The sequence below is a fragment of the Microsporum canis genome, genomic scaffold (assembly GCF_000151145.1).
Source record: "Microsporum canis CBS 113480 supercont1.3 genomic scaffold, whole genome shotgun sequence".
Lineage (NCBI taxonomy): Eukaryota > Fungi > Ascomycota > Eurotiomycetes > Onygenales > Arthrodermataceae > Microsporum > Microsporum canis.
This window is the reverse complement of record NW_003299167.1, coordinates 349276-367410: the sequence shown is the minus strand read 5'-3', so window position 1 is coordinate 367410 and position 18135 is coordinate 349276. Positions and strand designations below refer to the sequence as shown.

General features: G+C 50.4%; 8 protein-coding genes across 8 annotated transcripts; 4 read left to right on the top strand and 4 right to left on the bottom strand.

Moving 5' to 3' along the window:
• Window positions 1-814: 814 nt before the first annotated feature.
• Window positions 815-2709, bottom strand: MCYG_02965 (conserved hypothetical protein; the record flags this gene model as incomplete). Its single annotated transcript, XM_002847413.1, has 3 exons — window positions 815-1711; window positions 1819-2362; window positions 2423-2709. The coding sequence occupies 3 exons, from the start codon at window positions 2707-2709 to the stop codon at window positions 815-817; spliced, it is 1728 nt and encodes a 575-aa protein (XP_002847459.1).
• A 678-nt stretch (window positions 2710-3387) lies between these two features.
• MCYG_02964 (high affinity copper transporter) lies at window positions 3388-4143 on the top strand (the record flags this gene model as incomplete). The annotated part of the gene is made up of 2 exons (XM_002847412.1): window positions 3388-3507; window positions 3622-4143. The coding sequence occupies 2 exons, from the start codon at window positions 3388-3390 to the stop codon at window positions 4141-4143; spliced, it is 642 nt and encodes a 213-aa protein (XP_002847458.1).
• Window positions 4144-4752: 609 nt separating this feature from the next.
• MCYG_02963 (conserved hypothetical protein) lies at window positions 4753-6102 on the bottom strand (the record flags this gene model as incomplete). The annotated part of the gene is made up of 2 exons (XM_002847411.1): window positions 4753-5638; window positions 5693-6102. 2 exons carry the CDS (start codon window positions 6100-6102, stop codon window positions 4753-4755), a joined length of 1296 nt encoding a protein of 431 aa, XP_002847457.1.
• Window positions 6103-7110: 1008 nt separating this feature from the next.
• Window positions 7111-8426, top strand: MCYG_02962 (sporulation-induced protein; the record flags this gene model as incomplete). Its single annotated transcript, XM_002847410.1, has 3 exons — window positions 7111-7264; window positions 7320-8054; window positions 8137-8426. The coding sequence occupies 3 exons, from the start codon at window positions 7111-7113 to the stop codon at window positions 8424-8426; spliced, it is 1179 nt and encodes a 392-aa protein (XP_002847456.1).
• Window positions 8427-8784: 358 nt separating this feature from the next.
• On the bottom strand, window positions 8785-10459 carry MCYG_02961 (aldehyde dehydrogenase; the record flags this gene model as incomplete). The annotated part of the gene is made up of 4 exons (XM_002847409.1): window positions 8785-8855; window positions 8915-9003; window positions 9059-10330; window positions 10390-10459. 4 exons carry the CDS (start codon window positions 10446-10448, stop codon window positions 8785-8787), a joined length of 1491 nt encoding a protein of 496 aa, XP_002847455.1.
• A 1489-nt stretch (window positions 10460-11948) lies between these two features.
• Window positions 11949-12702, top strand: MCYG_02960 (glutathione S-transferase 3; the record flags this gene model as incomplete). Its single annotated transcript, XM_002847408.1, has 2 exons — window positions 11949-12077; window positions 12130-12702. The coding sequence occupies 2 exons, from the start codon at window positions 11949-11951 to the stop codon at window positions 12700-12702; spliced, it is 702 nt and encodes a 233-aa protein (XP_002847454.1).
• A 365-nt stretch (window positions 12703-13067) lies between these two features.
• Window positions 13068-15066, top strand: MCYG_02959 (DUF1446 domain-containing protein; the record flags this gene model as incomplete). The annotated part of the gene is made up of 3 exons (XM_002847407.1): window positions 13068-13095; window positions 13146-13501; window positions 13552-15066. The coding sequence occupies 3 exons, from the start codon at window positions 13068-13070 to the stop codon at window positions 15064-15066; spliced, it is 1899 nt and encodes a 632-aa protein (XP_002847453.1).
• A 161-nt stretch (window positions 15067-15227) lies between these two features.
• Window positions 15228-17651, bottom strand: MCYG_02958 (double-strand break repair protein mus-23; the record flags this gene model as incomplete). The annotated part of the gene is made up of 2 exons (XM_002847406.1): window positions 15228-17590; window positions 17639-17651. The coding sequence occupies 2 exons, from the start codon at window positions 17649-17651 to the stop codon at window positions 15228-15230; spliced, it is 2376 nt and encodes a 791-aa protein (XP_002847452.1).
• Window positions 17652-18135: the final 484 nt, after the last annotated feature.

Here is an 18135-nt window from a genome sequence, read left to right as displayed (position 1 = left end):
GTTTGCATATCGTTATATAAACATGACATAAGCTTCTCCTTATTGGTCAGGCATAAACTTGGCCCACCAGAAAAAAAATTTTCGAATTCTCGCTTAGCGTTAGCGCGGTTTGGAAAAGGTATAAAAGCTCCTCATCCCCTCGACCCTTTTCTAAAAACCAGTCGACTTTACTTCAAAGAATGTAAGTATACAGTTTGAAATCCCAGGCACAGCCGCGTGCCTTTTGACGATGACAGCAAATAACTAACTTATCCTTCCAATAGCATTTCTATAGTAAACGACCCTACTCTGTAGTTTTTACGAAAGCGACATGAGTCCCAACCTTGCTGATGACCCTTATGTCCTCGATACCCTAAAGTGAAGCCTTTTTTTACTCTCGTTTATATTTCGGCAGACTTGATGATACATGATTACGCTTCGGCGTTTGATTGTATCTCATCCTGTTGATCTAGAGAGTGGTGATGATCTTGACCTTGTCGTGGCGTCTGACTTCGGTCGGCCTGGCAAGGTGGGCGTCGAGGAGGTCTGAAAGGTTCTATCAACAATCTTATTGAGTTGGAAGTGGGACTATGGTGTTTTGTGAAAAATTTCATCTACCTAGTAGTATTAGTATAAGTAGCTGATGAATTTTTTCTTCATTATCTCCAGTTTTATTTGCTGTAGTCCGTAGCTTGTTTTATGCCTAATGACTCGATGTTTGCTCAGACAATAAGATATTAGCGCTATGTATGGCATGAGATTGGTTTGTCTACATGCTTGCGTATCTAGTTCCGCATGGCATAATGACAAGGGATGAGGATAAACTGATATTGACTTATTTACCACGGCCACCCCCTCTACCCCCTCGGCCGTGGCCTCTTCTCGGCCCTCTTCCACCACGAGAACCTTGTGGGGCTCCTCGAGATGTAGGGGGCGTAGCTGGTGTAGGTGCAGGCGTAGTGGATGCTGCCTGCGATGGTTTTGATCCTTGAGATGACTGTGACGGGGTTTGGGTATGGGCTGGACCATGCCCTCCACCTCCACCACGGTTGGCATGGCCACCTCTGTTCTGTGCTACAGCGGCTGACGTCCTCCTCTCCAACACGACGACCTGGCTTTGGGCGATAGATACCGGGCTCGCGTCCATTGCTTTCCGTAGACTTGCCGGTTCTGCAAAATCGACGTAACCGAAACCTTTCTTCTTATCAATCTCTACACGTATGACCTTGCCAAACTGTGAGAATCCTTTCTGGAGTAGATCCTCCGTCACTCCTTGGGAAGGGTTGGCATGTTTTAAGAACGCTTGGGTTCCATTTGAGGATGGTGCCTGAGAGGATTGTTGCTGCTGTTGCTGGTTCTTGGGAGCTGATGACGCCTTCGTGTTTGGAGATGGACCGGTAGACGGGGGGGTTGCTGCTCTTCTTGCTGCTGCGGTCCGAGATGCCACTGGCTCTGTAGGTGGAGTATTTTTGAGTTGTTTGCCCGGCGTTGACTTTGGCGTTGAATCAGCACTGTTCTTGCCCTTGAGCGTAGTTGACGCTGGTTTATTATTATCCTCCGGCTTGGAGCTTGACGGCTGATCCTTCTTCGTGTCCTCACTAACAGGGTTGCCGTTAGGCCCTGGAGAAGGTGACTGGCCAGCCTTCTCTCTTTTTCTTGTAGGAGGAGTAAGACCCAGGTCTCGTCGTAGGATCTTGGTGGCAGCACTGAGGCTTCCTCTTTCCCTCTTCCGCTCTGGAGCCGGAGAAGGAGGGGCCAGGCCTGCAGTTCCTCCTGGGTTGCTTTTATTGTTTCAGATTTTGCGGGCCCGTTTGCAGCCTGTTTGTTCGTGGCCTTTACAGCATCCTTTACGGCAGCGTCCTTTGTAGCCTTATCCTTTTTCTGTTTCTCTGAGACTGGCTTGTCTGCACGGCTGAGAAGCTGTTTCTTCCCAATAGACTTTTCAGCTTTGCTCTCCTTTGCAGCGGCAGATCGGGATTGTTTTGATGATTTTGCGGCAGCCGCCTCCTTCGCCTTATTCGCCTTTTTCTCTTTTAGATATTGGATCAGGGGTGTGATAGTCGGCTTCTCTGCCTTTTCCGCACTCTCAGTTGTCTCCTCGTCGGATGGCTTGGTAACTGGGTTCGTCAAGCTCTCGAGGAAGGCTATGAATTCCGCATCCTGATCAATAGTGCCCACGCGAGCATCATTTCGAACCTTTCCACTGGGCACACGTGAAAAGGGGGCATATTCAAGTGTTGGCGGCCCAAGTAAAGCAGGGTCATTATAGGTATTCCGTGCATCCTGAAAGGACGTTTGGCGGATGACGTCTGAGAGCTCCGGAATAGTTACCGATGAGTTGATTCGCAGATAGGCCCTCCCTGGGCGCGATGGTTTCGAAGGGCTATATAATGAAACCCACTGTTAGTTTTAAATGCAAATATAAATATAAAAATGCATATACTCGTAGCTGTTTAACTGGAACACTGACTCAGACGAGACCTTCCCCTCTTTAAAGAGAAACCAGTCGATTTTACCTCGTCCGGCTTTCCAGTGGTCTCCCAAGGCGGACTCAAACTCGACCTGTGTCAATCCAGGCGGCAGACGCCTGACATGGAGCTTTAGTCGGGGAGCATTTGCTTTGCTCGAGTGTTCTTTGGATGGTGCGGGCGGAGGAGCAGCTTTTTGGGTTGCTGCTGCGTTTATAGCAAGCACTCCGGGAGACGCTTTTGGTTGAGGCTTCTGCGACATGGTAGCTGTACAACGTATCTAACCCCCCGGCTTATCGTCTTTCCACTTGTTTCTTTAATATTCCATCATCGAATCAAAAGTTCCAATCTGCGAGTTCTGTCGATGTTTTGATGTCGAAAGCTTAGTCACGTGGCACAACTTTTTTACAACAAATGATCGCGGTTGACAGTCAAGTTGATAGCTTTGAGATAAGTTGAAGGCTTGACGGTGATAGAAGGGCGCACTAATCTGATATATATGGCTGCTGATATGCAGTCAGTTATCATGCAGCTGTGTCCAGGATATCCAGTTACATGTTAACTAGTTACTGCATCAACCAACTGCGAGAGCCAGCACAAAGAAAAAAGGTCTTCCCGCCCTTCACATCAACTACGCCCTTTGTGAGGTCGGGTTTGATCTCTACTATGTAAAGGCCTTTTCCCGGTTCTGCGAATGTTCGAGATCGAGGTCGAGCAAATTTGAGCATGTTTTTGAACATTTTTTCAATTCTGGTGGAGTTGGTGGATTCAGGTTTTTTTCCCCTTACGCCCATCGAACATGTTTATATATCTACGGATTCACAGACCTAAGTAGGGGGGTGCCGGACTTCTTCCATCTGCCATCTCTTCTTACTCCGTCAGTTTCTCCCAGCCTACAGGCATACGTCTCAATTCAGGGAAGATCGATATGGATATGAACATGGCGATGACAATGACAATGACTAGCGCGATGCCCATGCCAACCGGCGGCCACCACGACCACCACGACCACCACGGCATGCACGATATGGGCATGGGTGGGAACCAGTGTAAGATATCCGTAAGGCTGCCCCTCTCCAGACCGCTAGTTTCTTCCCCTTACTCATATATAAAACTAGATGCTATGGAATTGGAACGTCATCGATGCATGTGAGCTTTGCCTACCTCTACCCAGCTTGTTGTATCTGCTTCCAACCTCTTCCGCAAGGATGGCCATCTCATGAGACGACGGATAGGTTTCATATCGTCAACATGGCGAATCACCTCCAGAGGCATGTTCGCGGGCTCCTGTATCGGCGTGATCCTGCTCGTCATGTCCCTCGAGTTTCTGCGCCGTGTAGGCCATGAATTCGACAGCTACATTGCCGGCCAACCGTCTCTATTCAATAGCTTCAGCTCCAGTTCCACCGCCTTAGGATCTCCAAATGGAAGTAAAGACGCCGACCAGCCCAAGCCAGATAGCCCCGGGTCAAGCTCAGCACTAAATAGATGTGCTGACCCGGCTGTGGGAGGAAGACGCTCGCCAACTCTCCTGCAGCATACTCTGCGGTCCCTGTTGCATATGGTGCAGTTTGGTGTAGCATATTTCATAATGTTGCTGGCCATGTACTATAACGGATATTTCATCATCTGCATACTCATCGGGGCATTCCTGGGTAGCTTTGTCTTCTCCTGGAAGAGCCAAGAGAAACGGTGAGATTTTTATTCATTCAATTTCCCCCTTTTTACTCCGTCAGCCGTAGCTAATGAGAAGGGCTCCTGAAGCGATGCGTGTAAGGTTACTGTTTGTTGCGGTTGATACTACACGTTTATGGTCAACACCCTTGATCCATGTCAGATGCTTATCGACCCACTGTTCGCGATGCCCACGGGACAAGAAAAGATTGTAGTACTAGTCCCTTTTGTACGCACCTTGGCTTTCGTATACCCTGCGCATTGCCACGAGTGTTTCCTATGTGCCTTATACCTAGTAAAGAGCTCCATGTTCATGGTGGTAGATATATAGACATGGCTCAGAAATAATATCTCTAATTTTATGAAAGAAAAAAAATTCTATCTACACACCTTCCAAGACATGCCCACATAAGGAAAATTTGAAATGCGCGAGCATGTATATATATATATATGACAACCATTCTCTAAAATGAACTCCTGAACAAACCTCTCAGTACCATCCAAAGTAATTATGACGATAATAATAATAATATAATCCCCGTCTGGAAGTCAATCTTCTAGTTAGTGCATTTCCCCCATACATTATCATTAGATCGTCAATGTATATATTTACAGTCTTCGTCTTTTCGCGTTAAGCTACCTCTTTTGTTCGAGGCGAAGACGATCTAGCCCACCCCATCCACTCCTTCCCCTCGAATACTTTGCTAAGTCGCTTACACTGGTTCTGTAGTTCACGCGAGCCCTTCGGTGCGGTAACCGACTTTGGGACGACGGGGATCCCGGCAAGTTGTTTCAGGATAACGTCATCTTCAGGCCGTGAAAAGTATACAAGTGAGTACCGAGGGCTGCTGCCTTGAATTCCGGACCACGCACATACACGATGCACGTTCGCCCGGACATTGCCGTCAGTGAGCTTGACGAGCTGCTCACCCACCAGGATTATGCAGTGGCCTGGTATAGGGTTCGCGGGTATCCAGTTGGCAGGGAAAGTTGAGGGTCCCTGAGAAAAGTCAACGGTGGCGTTAGGAGAAGAAGACGCGGTGGCATTGGTAGGGGTTGTAATGGTGGGATTTTCTCTGGGGATAGGGAGATTGTGGAGTGAATGTTCCGGCTGGGGGGATCGGAACTGAAGGCCGTCAGATTGATTGAAGATAAGGGTGACGCTGTTGGAATCTGAGTGTTCATCTAGCAGAACGTCATTCTCGGGAGGGGGACGCGCCTCCTTGCTTGCCTGCAGCCTGATCCAGCGTATTTGATCGCCGCTGTTTGCATCGCGGCGGTGTATGCTCTCTAATGAACCTTGTGGGAGGTTTAAGGCAGAGGTCAGACGAGAAAGGATTAGTGAGATGATGGCATGAGAGTTTCGTATGTATGTTTGTATTAGAGGACGTGATGAATTTATGGACGGAGGCTGGGGCCGACAGGCGTTTGTTGGACATTGAAGGCCCAGTATATCGTCTTTTGAGACGGTGTAGAATTCCTTGAGGTCGAGAGTACGGTTGCGGTAGCCTTTGTATCTGTAGACCTGTAAGCTGGGCGAAGGGAAGAGGCTGTAAGAATCCATTTCTTACCCGTAGTAGCCACCAAATTTGGCCATATCATATGCTCTCTTCTCATGTTCTGGTAGGTCAAAGACGTTTTCTCCCAGGGTAAAAAGCCTGTCTGCATCGGACATGACCTCCTCGCCTAGCTCAGTCGACCTTAGATCTAGGTAGAAGCCACCCAGATCCCGACATGCGAGGAGGAGCCGGTCTACCTCAATAGAGTCATCGGCAATAAGCCGGGCGAGTGATAGGCGAGCTGCAGAGCTATAGTGATGCCTGTCTAGTGACTGCCTTTCAGTGCTGTCAGAGGATATGGTCGAAGAGGAGGAATTAAAATCTTTCTCTATCTCAAAGGTCTGGTTGTGATGATGGTGTCTTTTTGGCTTTGATGCCTTCCGGACCCAGGTCAAGAACTGGCGCTGTGAATTAGATGCCATGGCGGTCCGCAAACAGGGAAGATACCAAAACAGGACAGCTCATGATGTGATGGAAAAATGGAAGAAGCTCCCAAATTCAAGTCCAGGCCAATATCATCAAATCCACACACCGCAAAGATGACATAAAATTCAGAAGCGACACAACCCTCGGCGCTTGTCTAGAGAGTGGAGCGGGTTTGACATTCGGATGTAACAGCTCACGAGTAATTTTTTTCTTAAACTTCCCTATATTTCCCTCCCACTCCTCTTCTCTCTTGCCTCGGGCCCCATAGAAAATATATGTGCAAGCTGCCTTCTCTGTCTTCCTTTCTAAGGGTCGAAGATGGATGGGACAGGTAAGGCCAGCTGGTGATACATCGCAAGGCTGGCGGGCGCGCGTGGAGAAAACCCACGTTTTTTTCTTGTCTGGGATTGCATCTTGTCTGAGTGGGCTAAACGTTTATGCTGACTGGGGTTCCAGCACCACTAGACGCTCTCTAGCTCAGCCACCAGAAACGGGGATAGAATAATGAAGAAAAATGCCCCCGCTGGTCTGTAACATGGGCTCGCCACCCAAGAAGCGAAATATCTTCCACGAGACACCTTATAATTTAGCGGCATTAAGGACTGGGGAGGGGTTAACTCGGGATACGAGTAACAGCCTCATAAAAATTGGCTAGCCGTGAGATCTTTAACGCCAGTCTTCTTGCCTTCCTTCCACATCTTATTTTTCTCTTGATGTTATAAAAAATAAACTAAAATTACGCTTAATATTAAACTTCGTCTAGAAGAACAAGAGAAGAAGCTGACTCAGCAGGACAACCAACGTCAGAAGACGACGAAGGGACAGAACAGCAAGAGACAGCAAGACAGCGTCATATCAAGAACTACGAGAAGAGAGAGAGAAAAAAAAGATAGACTGGCTTCTACGACATACGAATAACCACGATATTCTACTGACGAACGAGCACTCACTGACGCCTTCCGCCCATGATTTGTTGTGACTCCGGTGTGATTTGAGCCCCCACGATGGTAGACCCGTCAGTCCCCCAGCCTGGCCCAGCGCGACTGAAGCCCAATGCTGGACCAGACGAGTGGCTTGAGGCGGCCAAAAACTGCAAATACCTGTCAGAGCACCACATGAAGCAGCTGTGTGAGGTGGTAAAGGAATACATGATGGAGGGTAGGGCGTCTTCAAACACCAAGTTGTTTCTTTCAACCCCAAGCTAATCAGGTAGAATCGAATATTCAACCGGTTTCCGCCCCTGTAACCATATGTGGTGATATACATGGGCAATTCTACGATTTGCTAGAGCTCTTCCGCGTGGCCGGCGGAATGCCCGGTGATACACGGCCCGCCGCTCCCTCAACCCAAGCACCGATTATAACATCCGAGGATATCGAGCCACCGACGACCATTACAGACCCAAAGCTGAAGCAGAGATTACGAAAAAGCTCACCACCTAACTCCGTTATTGAAGACGACGGTGACGAGGAAACTGACGGACAAGCTACGAACGCAAGCAGGACGGAAGACACGTCGCCTATCGGCAACTTCATATTTCTAGGCGACTATGTGGATAGAGGATACTTTAGTCTGGAAACGCTTACCCTACTATTATGTCTGAAAGCACGGTATCCGAATAGGATCACTCTTGTCCGGGGGAACCATGAATCGCGCCAGATCACGCAGGTATATGGCTTCTACGACGAATGCGTCCAGAAATACGGCAACGCATCTGTCTGGAAAGCATGCTGTCAAGTCTTTGACTTTATGACATTGGGCGTCATAGTCGATGGGAAAGTGCTTTGTTTACATGGTGGGCTGAGCCCGGAGATCCGAACGTTGGATCAAGTTCGTATCGTTGCGAGGGCACAGGAGATTCCGCATGAGGGGGCCTTTTGCGACCTTGTCTGGTCGGATCCAGATGAGACAGAGGATTTAACGTGGGCCGTTAGCCCACGTGGAGCTGGTATGCACCCCCCTCTCCCTTTAAACTAAACTCCTCTGTCTTTACTTTTATAAATGGTGTGCTAATGTGAACTTGGGTGTAGGCTGGTTATTTGGCAGCCGTGTGGCAGACGAGTTCTGTGCCGTCAACGATCTTAACCTCATTGCCCGTGCGCACCAACTCGTCAACGAAGGATACAAATACCACTTTGACAGCCATGCCATGGTCACAGTCTGGAGTGCACCGAACTACTGTTACCGATGCGCTAATATGGCGAGCGTTTGTGAGGTGAGGGAAGACCTGAAACCGGTTTTCAAGCTGTTTGCTGCAGTGCCGGCGGAGATGAGACATGTTCCTGCCTCGAGGCCGCAGAAAGCAGAGTACTTTCTCTAAGTTATGTACCTATCCTCCCTTCAAGGGCTGATGCTGGGTATAATGTTTGGGCATGGGTTGGCGTTTGCTTACGTCTTTTTCTCTGTTTTGTCTTTTTGTTTATGACTATATGAAAACCGAAAATACCACAAGTCTAGGGAATGCTAGAGATAGATCCTGGCATCATTGTTTTTTAAACAAGGGGACCTGATCTGATCAGGGACACCAGAGGGATAATGTATATGGGTGAACATCATTCGCGATTTTGTTTTGGTATTTTATTTACTTTTTGTCCCTTCAACCTCCATCCTCGGTAATCGTTTTACACGGCACGACAACTCAGCGCACTTGCATTACCCTTCCGCTCTTAATGACTGCTCTAACCGAACATAGCGTCACCGAGGCGGATGCGAACAGTCTTGATCTGGGTGTAGTTGTCAAGAGCGTATTCTGCACCAAGTTAGTTAATGAGTCTATATAGTAAGCTTTGAACAAGGGAAGACACGTACCTCCCAACTCGCGGCCGATACCGCTCTCCTTGAACCCGCCAAACGGAGACTGGTAGGAGATGAGGTTGTAGCAGTTGACCCAGACGGTTCTATATAGAGATTAGTCATACATATTGAATGTGTGGATGCAACAGCTGTGCTTACCCGGCCTTGAGGTTGTTGGAGACACGGATGGAGGTGTTGAGGTCCTTGGTGTGGAGAGCGGCGGCGAGACCGTAGGAAGAGTTGTTGGCAATTCGGATGGCATCCTCCTCGGTGGTGAACTTCTGGACGGTGCAGACAGGGCCGAAGATCTCCTCCTTGACGATCTTCATGTCATCGGTACATTCACTGAAGATGGTAGGCTGGATATAGTAACCCTCGGTTCCGTGACGCTCACCGCCGACCTCGACCTTGGCGCCGGCCTTCTTGCCCTCGTCGATGTAGCCCATGATACGGTCGAACTGGAGCTGCGAGATCTGGGGGCCCTGGAAGGTGTCTGGCTTGAATGGGTCGCCGACCTTGTTCTGGTTGGCACGCTCCTTGAAGCGAGCGAGGAACTTGTCGTAGATGCCCTCCTGGACGAGGATACGGGATCCGGCACAGCAGCACTGGCCGTGGTTGTAGTAGATACCGAAGTTGACCCAGCTGATGGCATTGTCGATGTCTGCATCGTTGAAGACGATGTTGGGGCTCTTTCCGCCGAGCTCGAGAGTGACCTTCTTCAGGTTAGACTTGGCGGCGGCCTGGAGGATCTGACGGCCGACGACGGTAGAGCCGGTGAAGGCAACCTTGTCGATGTCCATGTGCGAGGAGATGGCGGCACCGGCAACACGGCCGAAGCCGGAGAGGACGTTGACGACACCTGGGGGGAAGCCGGCCTCGACGATGAGGTTGCCGACGTAGAGGCCGCTGAGCGGGGTCTGTTCGGCAGTCTTCATGACGATGGTGTTACCGGTGGCCAGGGCCGGGCCGATCTTCCAGGCGAACATGAGTAGGGGGAAGTTCCAGGGGATGATCTGTCCGCACACACCGACGGGCTCGTGGCGGGTGTAGGTGAAGGTCTCGTGGTCGGTGTCGATAACCTTGCCCTCGACCTTGTCGGCCCAACCACCGTAGTATCTCAGACATCCGGCAGCGTTGATGACGTCTGCCTTGGCCATGGAGATGGCCTTGCCGTTGTCGAGGGCCTCGATGGCGCCAATGGTCTCGATATCACGCTCGAGCAGGTCGGCGAGCTTGGTCAGCATCCGGCCCCTGTCGCTTGGGGTGACCTTTCTCCACGGGCCCTCGACGGCGGCGCGCGCAGCAGCAACGGCGGCGTCGACATCCTTCTCGGTGGCCTCATGGACGGCGCAGATGGCCTTTTCATTGTGAGGGTTGATGGTCTCGAAGGTCTTGCCCTCAGCACCCTTGACGAACTTGTTGTTGATGAACCTGTCTGTCCGTCAGCACTTCTTGGAGCTAGATTAGATCTATATCAGGTGCAAGCTTACAGTCCAAGAGGCTGCTCAAAGGTGGCAGTGGGAGTCTCGATCTTCTGTGAAAGGGCCATGGCTGCTGACGGTGGTGGTATGTAGTGGTTGTTGTTGTTGTTGTGGGTGAGAGGAGGAAGTCGAAAGTCTGAAGGTGGAAGAGGAGGCGAGGTGGGGTTTCGCTCATGCTTTAAGTAATGTGCCGAGACCATGTCAAGGGCATGCAAGAGGTATGTCAGGGTACCTGGCGTCCAGCCGAACCGCCGCCTGTCCGCATGTACCTTCCCATACCTCTTGCATACCTCTTGCATACCTCTTGCATACCCCCTCCATAGCCCTCTCATAGCCCTCTCATAGGCCTCACCTCCCGCTGTGAAACTGCTTGAAACCCGGCCGATACACGGCAAGAGGCAAGAGACCAACCAGCTGCCGGTAGCGGTATCGTCCACAGCATCGTCGGCGGTACGTCCACGGCATCGTCCACAGTACGTCCACAGTACGTCCATAGTATCGTCCGTCTACATAGTAACGGCTAGTAAGCGGCGGCGCCAGCAGCGTCGGTTCGGCATCTTGCTCGGCGTCTCCCTCGCCGACTCGGCTTGTCTGAGTTATTCTCTTCGACTCCATCTTTACCCCATAGCTAGCGCTTTATCTTGCTCTATCTTGATATGTCATCAAAGTCTTGTTCTTCTGGGCCGTCGATCATCCCGGCGCGGCCACTGGCGGGACTTCTCTCTTCGTTGATAAGCTGTCACAGGCCTTGTCCTTGTCGTCTTGGGCGCCATCATGGGGTGTATGTGTGCGTGTGTGTGTGTCTGGCCTCTCGCTCTACCGTCAAGGATCTTGCTTGTCTTGCTCAACTTTTCTCCCTCTCTTTGTCGATCGTGCACCATCTCGGCCTTGGCATCACGGGAGCTTAGTCAGAGTCTTACTCAGCAGCTTACTCATCGGTGGTGGCTCTTCTGCTCTCTTGTGCCTACTTGGGCTCTTATAGCTGTCATGGCCGAAGGAAAACTTTGCCGCGTCCCAACCTGCGACCCGATCCACTCACGTGACCACGACCTTGACGCCTGGTTCGAATCCCGGAGTCGCGACCTTTTATTTCGGTGAAAGGTTCTCCCGCACTCGTGTGAGTAATCCACGAACGGCTTGCGGCGCTGCTAAGACATGGAAGAGACGCTTGAGGGAAGCAATTCTGCAGAGGCCTTCCACTCGGGGGTGGCGGCACCAGAACACGTCGGCGTGCGGGTCGTAGGAGGGGACAACTGGTGGTTGACCTTTTTTTTTTTGGGTTTTTTTTTTCTTCCTTCTTTTCATCCTTCGACCTGGCTATGGGCAGCTAGGAGCTTCTTCACTGGCCAGCAACCCATGGCCAACTTCGGACGAGCTGAAGGATGAGGACGGACGATGCAGAGGACCCCGTCTTGCATCCGTCTATCACCCCGAGGCGGGTGAACTTGGTCTCCGTCAATCATAGCTGTGGTGGGGGAAGCCTGTGTATATAAAGTATCGACCAGCTTCTCCCCCCAGCTCCAAGTGTCAACACCCAACCGAACCAGTCAGTTTGAAAGCCCGTAACCATGCCTCAGTTTACCTTCTACGCTCACCCCATCGCCACGGCACCAGACCGTGTCCAGCTCGCCGTCGATGAGGCTGGCTTCACGGACTACGAGCGCATCGACATCGACATGGGAGCCAAGGAGCAGAAGGTGGCTATACCCTATCCTATTGTGACTGTAGACAAGTAGCTGACAGGGGCAGTCTCCCGAATATCTCGCCCGCAACCCCTTCGGCAAGGTGCCCGTCATCGTCACCTCCGACGGGATCACCATGTACGAATCCCGCGGCATAGCCCGCTACCTCTGCACCCGCTACAACTTCGACCTCTTACCCGACCCCAAGGACAACGCTGCCGTCGCTCTCTTCGAGCAGGAAATCTCCTGCGAGGCGGCGTTCTTTGACCGCCCTGCCTCGGCCATCATCTACGAATCGGCCATCAAGCCTCTCCTCGGCATGGAGATAAGCCAGGCTGCCGTGGACGAGAACAGAAAGACCCTAGGCGAGTACCTGGACGTTGCGGAGGCCATCTTCAGCAAGACCGGAAAGAAGTTCTGGGCCGGTGACAAGTACACGCTTGTCGATGTCTACTATATCCCACAGCTGGGTAGGATCTTTGAACGAGGACACGGTGATCTGATTACTTCCAGACCTGCGCTCAAGGCCTGGTGGGAGCGTTGCATGGCCAGGCCAGCCGCCAAGGCCTTTGTCGATAGGGTGCCCAAGATGGATGAGGTTATAGCGCAGTGGAAGAAGAAGGAGAGCGAGGCAAAGTAGATAGTCTTCTTTTTATCACGAATAATAAACCCTTGACATACATGGCAGACAAATGGTAGCTTTGGATCATCTGTTCTCTTCCTGTAACATACCGTAGTCTATTTAAGCTTTATCTCGTTTTTGGGTTCAACCCTGATGACTAGTTCATGACTAAGCAATGACCGAGGTAAACACGAGATGGGGAAGCTTGGATCTATAACTGCGACAACTACGGAGTACAAGTGCTTTGACTGACCTAGAATGATAAACTCCGGCTTTGTGATGCATATATTAGAAGTCTACTGATGCAGGTAGCCTTGAGGGTTAGGATGTAACCCGTATATATACCCCATAACTATATCCCGGCTGCACTCGTCTAGATAACCATGGCGAAGAGGGCAGTCCGCATTGCAGGTCAGGCATATATCACTCATACAGACGTATAAACGCTGACATTCTATCAGGAGCGTCGGGGGCGGCGACTGATCGCCGTCATGTACTCGCCGAGTTTGCCCGTAACCACCCAAGCGACCCTGTAGACGTCGTTGTCCAGGACTTCATGAGCGAGTATAACATGACTGCCGCTGCTGCACGACGGGTTGACCGGTCTCTGTCAGGCGATGGCAATGCAAGCGATCGGTCGGCTAATCGGCCCACTAGGCCAGGGTATGAGCCTACGTTCCTAGAGGCTCTGGAGCCGGCACTGCTAGACATTGCTAGGCACAACATCAAAGTGGTTGCAAACGCTGGCGTGGCGGATACGGAAGCTCTGTACCGGGCTGTCATCGCCATGATGGAACGCAAGAGAGTGCATCTTAAAGTATGCCATTACCATGCCTGTGTGTGAATACCTTGATTGACAGTATCTAGGTTGCATGGATATCTGGTGATGAAGTGCTCCACACGGTGAAAGAAGAGCTTCAATGTGGTGCAGAGTTTAGGAATATATACACTGGCGAAGCACTGTCACAGTGGCAATTTGAGCCCATCTATGCTCAGGCGTACCTGGGCGGCATGGGGATAGCTGCTGCACTCGACCATGGAGCTGACATCGTTCTCTGTGGCCGTGTTTCTGATGCCTCTCTCCTCATCGGCGCCGCATGCTGGTGGCATCGTTGGTCGCGATCGGATCTGGACAAGCTAGCCAATGCATTCGTGGCCGGCCATCTTATAGAATGCAGCACATACGTCGCCGGCGGCAATTTCACTGGCTTCAAGCAGCTGGAGAATGCGGCCGGTGGCTGGGAGGATATAGGTTTTCCTATAGCAGAGATTTCTTCCACCGGTGAGGTTGTTATCACAAAACAGAGCTGTTCTACAAACGGTGCCGTTACTGTCGATACCTGCTCTGCTCAACTGCTTTATGAAATACAGGGTCCTATATACCTTAATTCAGACGTCACAGCCATCCTGGACGAGGTATACTTTGAACAACTTGCAGTCAATCGCGTTGCTCTAAGGGGTGTCAAGGCTGACCTGCCTCCGCCAACTACCAAAGTAGGCATCACAGCTCGAGGTGGATACCAGGCTGAAGCCTTCTATTACATGGTTGGCCTCGATATACCGGCCAAAGCAAGGATGCTTGAATCCCAAATCCGACGCCTGCTCTATCCACATTCCAAACACTTCACCTCTCTAACCTTCTCAATCCTCGGGGCTTGTGTGGATGATCCCCCAGACCAGAACAGCGCTACGACAACGTTTAGGATCCTAGCTCAGGCTCCGCGTGCGGAACACCTGACTTCCAAGTGCTTTGTGCGCCCCGTCATCGACTGCGTCATGCAGTCCTACCCAGGCGCTACATTTAATCTGGATTTAAGACACGCTTCCCCAAGGCCCATATTTGAATACTACGTCACCCTCATCCCTCAAGCGAGCATTAACCATAAGGCGCATCTTCCATGGCTAAATGCATCGCTTTCCATCGATCTTCCACCTTCCACTAAGCTTTACCCTCCAAAGAGTCAGCCCTCCACGAACACCGCTATAACTAGCAGCCAACCCGGTGGCACCACCGACTTTGGCCCGACTACCCGCGGCCCTCTGGGCTGGCTCGTCCACGCCCGTTCAGGGGACAAGGGCCCCGACGCAAACTGCGGCTTTTGGGTTCGTACTGACGCCGAATACCTCTGGCTACGTAACTTGTTGACCACACACAAGGTCAAGGATTTGCTAGGCAAGGAATGGCGAGATGATGGGTCCATGGGCATTGAGCGTTTCGAGCTGCCGAGATTGAGAGGAGTGCATTTCTTGTTTCGGAATCTGTTGGATCGCGGTGTCGGTGCTACTGTTACGGTGGACTTTTTGGGGAAGAATGTTGCCGAATACTTGCGGGCAAAGTGGGTAGAGTTACCTGACAAGTTCCTGCATAAAGGGAGATTATAGGTAGCGTGGTAAGTTGTGGTGAGCTGTAGGAATGGTGATGGTTCTGGATAGATATAAGTAACTTGACAAATACATATGGACATTTTGGAATAATTTATATATTTCATGACATTAATCCAGACATGCCAACAATTCACTAGCTAAGGAGCGAAATGCAAATGTTATCTCTTCCTCATACTTCTCCCGCTACTAACAATGGGCGCCGGCTCGAATGCATCCTCATCGTCGTCATACTCAACCCCATCACTCATCACACTGACGCTACGGGCTGCTCTTGTTGCAGCAGCTCGTGTAGGTCTACTACTCGAGCCGCTCCCACTTGTACCCCCGATGGTTTGACTCTGGCTAGGTTGAGATCGCCCAAAATTCAACGTTCCCTGAACTTTCTTGGTGCCAGCGGCTGAACGTGTGGCTGTTTTCCTCGTAGAACTTGCTGACGATGCTGCTTTCGATCGACTTGACGCAGGAGGCGCTGCCCTCCCTCGAGTTTTTGGAGCAGGTTGACGAACAAACAGGTCCTCATCATCATCGTTTTCAGGACTATTGTCTAACATCACGGCGTCATCGTCATCAGGGATTGCTTGCAGGAAATCTTCTTCGTCATCTTCCTCGTCATCCTCAATAACATGGCTTCTAGATCCCCTAGCGGGTGCTGAGGCCGTCTTTCCCTTCCCTCGAACTGTTGTTGTCTTCACTGCGGCTCGACTGGCACCCCTACCCTTCCCTCGGATCGATGTAGACGCCACAGCTGACGCACCTCGTCGCCTACTGGTAGCTGTTGTCCTTGCCGGGACTTCTTCGTCATCTTCATCCTTACGGCCATCCTCATGATCAGAGTGTATAAGCGCTCCTGGCTGATCCTCCCATATGCCGTCAAACTCGGTATCCCAACCATCAGGTTTAGGTTTAAATCGTTTCTTCCCGCCGGCCCGTCTACTTTTGCCCTTAGCAAATAGCTCTTCTAGCTGTTCACGGTATTTATCCATCGCAGCCTGGATAATCCCCTCTCGTTCATCGTCATCTTGATCCAGCCCATCTTGATCGCGGTCTAGATTCATGAGATGCTTTATCTGGCTTTCTAGAGAGTCGTTGACGAACATCTCCATCGCGTACTTGTCGTCCTTGTCAACGAACTGGGAAACAGCATCTCCGAATGAATTTTGGGGTAGGATAGTTAGTGACTGCGCAGTAAGAAACTCGCGAACTAATTGTTCTACTTTGAACGCGTCAAGGGCCACGAGATGTGATACCGCTGATTCATCCGGAGCATCGGATTTGCCATGGGTTAGAGCTGTTCCTTTCTTCTTGCGGTGAAATTGAACTACATCATTCACATTGGCGACTTTGCCAACAAACCTGTTTGAGAAGCGCTGTGGGTTTTCGCAGTCAAAACTTCCTCCGCCAGGCTTGGATGTTTCGACTTTAAGTCGGACTAGTGGAAGAGGGAATTCGGCCTCTTCATCACCATCATCAGAGGAGCCCTCTCGTTGTCCCAGCCACTCTTTTCTAGCCTCTTCAACCATCTCTTCAACGATGCCCATCAAAAAACGTGTTGTTTCAGTACGGGTATCCTCTTTTCTAGAAACCTTTTGCATCTCCTTTTCCTCACTCAGAATGACTTCTCTTGTCACAAATGGCCGAACAGATTTCAGGAGAATAGGCTCCGATTTAAATTCACGCCCGGTTACGCTTAGTATGGTGACGTGCTTTGGTACTGCTTCACCGGGTACAAGGGACGTTGCAACTGATGAGCCTGGCTGTATGACGTGGAAATTTGTCTCAGGGTTTAGGCGAGGGTTTATCAAACATTCATGTTCGTGGCCCCAGATAACTAAATCGAGGAAGTCCGGTAAAAACGACTCCGGCAAGTAGCCGGTCTCAGTATGCGCATGGTGGTTTTGGTGTACACTCATAAGGTTGAACCAGTCTTGCTGTTGCATCGACGGACGAAAGAATTTCACCTTGCCGTCTCTAAATGTACGGAATAGCCTCTCATCTCGCACGTTGCTCATTCCGAATAAAGCTAACTTTGTATGCCCTTTTTGGAGTAGAACAGGCTTAATCTGGATATTATCAGATTCAGGGGTTCTGCCATAGTAATTTATCAAGCCGGATACCTGTAGTAAATCAAGTGCAGCCAAGTGCCCTTCACCAGATGGATCGTCATGATTCCCATGTATAGAGAAAACAGGGATGGCCACGTTTATGTCTAGGTCTTCGTAATTCACATGGTTGAAAGCTCCTTGGAAATTCTCGCTGGCATCACTGAGCATCTCCAGCTCGCACGGTTTATCACCAAGACAGTTCATGCGCAGAGACCGCATTACCTGGTACATGGACTTTCGAGACGGTTTATTCTCATGGAATAAGTCTCCTGCGAGGAGTACCATGTCGACGTCTCGCTCTTTGGCAAGGCACATCACTTCATGGAAACTCTTCCAACTATCATCTCCTCGAACGGGGTCGCGTTCATTGTACCCAACATGATTATCCGTAGAGACAAGAATGCGTATGGTGTCTGCATCTAGATAGGTCAGCATGACATCACCAAACCTTGAATGGGAATTCATACCGGTGGGAGGCATTTCGGTGTACTATAATGCACTGTTGTGTTCATTTGGCTGTCAATTCGTAGAAATTAGGGCTGATACCGTATTTCCTAGTTATGTGAAGTATAGATTCCATCCGCCAGGCTGCAGCGGTTTACCTTATAGACTCGTCCCAGTGGCCTTGAACTACCAAATAAGAATAAAAGAAACAGAGTCTCAGGTATGAATATCTTGGAATCGTGTCACGGAGTTATCTTAAATTCCCTATACCCTGAATCCCCAGACATTTCAGCTTTTTGGTATACATATAGAGGATTTTTAGAGAAAAAGAACGTAAAGACACGCGTGTTCACGTGACTTACTTTTTCTTCCTTCAAAAAAAACTTCGAAAATCTTCTCGCATTCTCCAGCTTCAAATGTCAACAAGTGATTCGAGCCTCGCACAGATACAGCATCATATCTCTCATTGACTGCCTGCTGACGCTTCTCGACTGACCCGGCGCATCCTGGTTCAGTCATA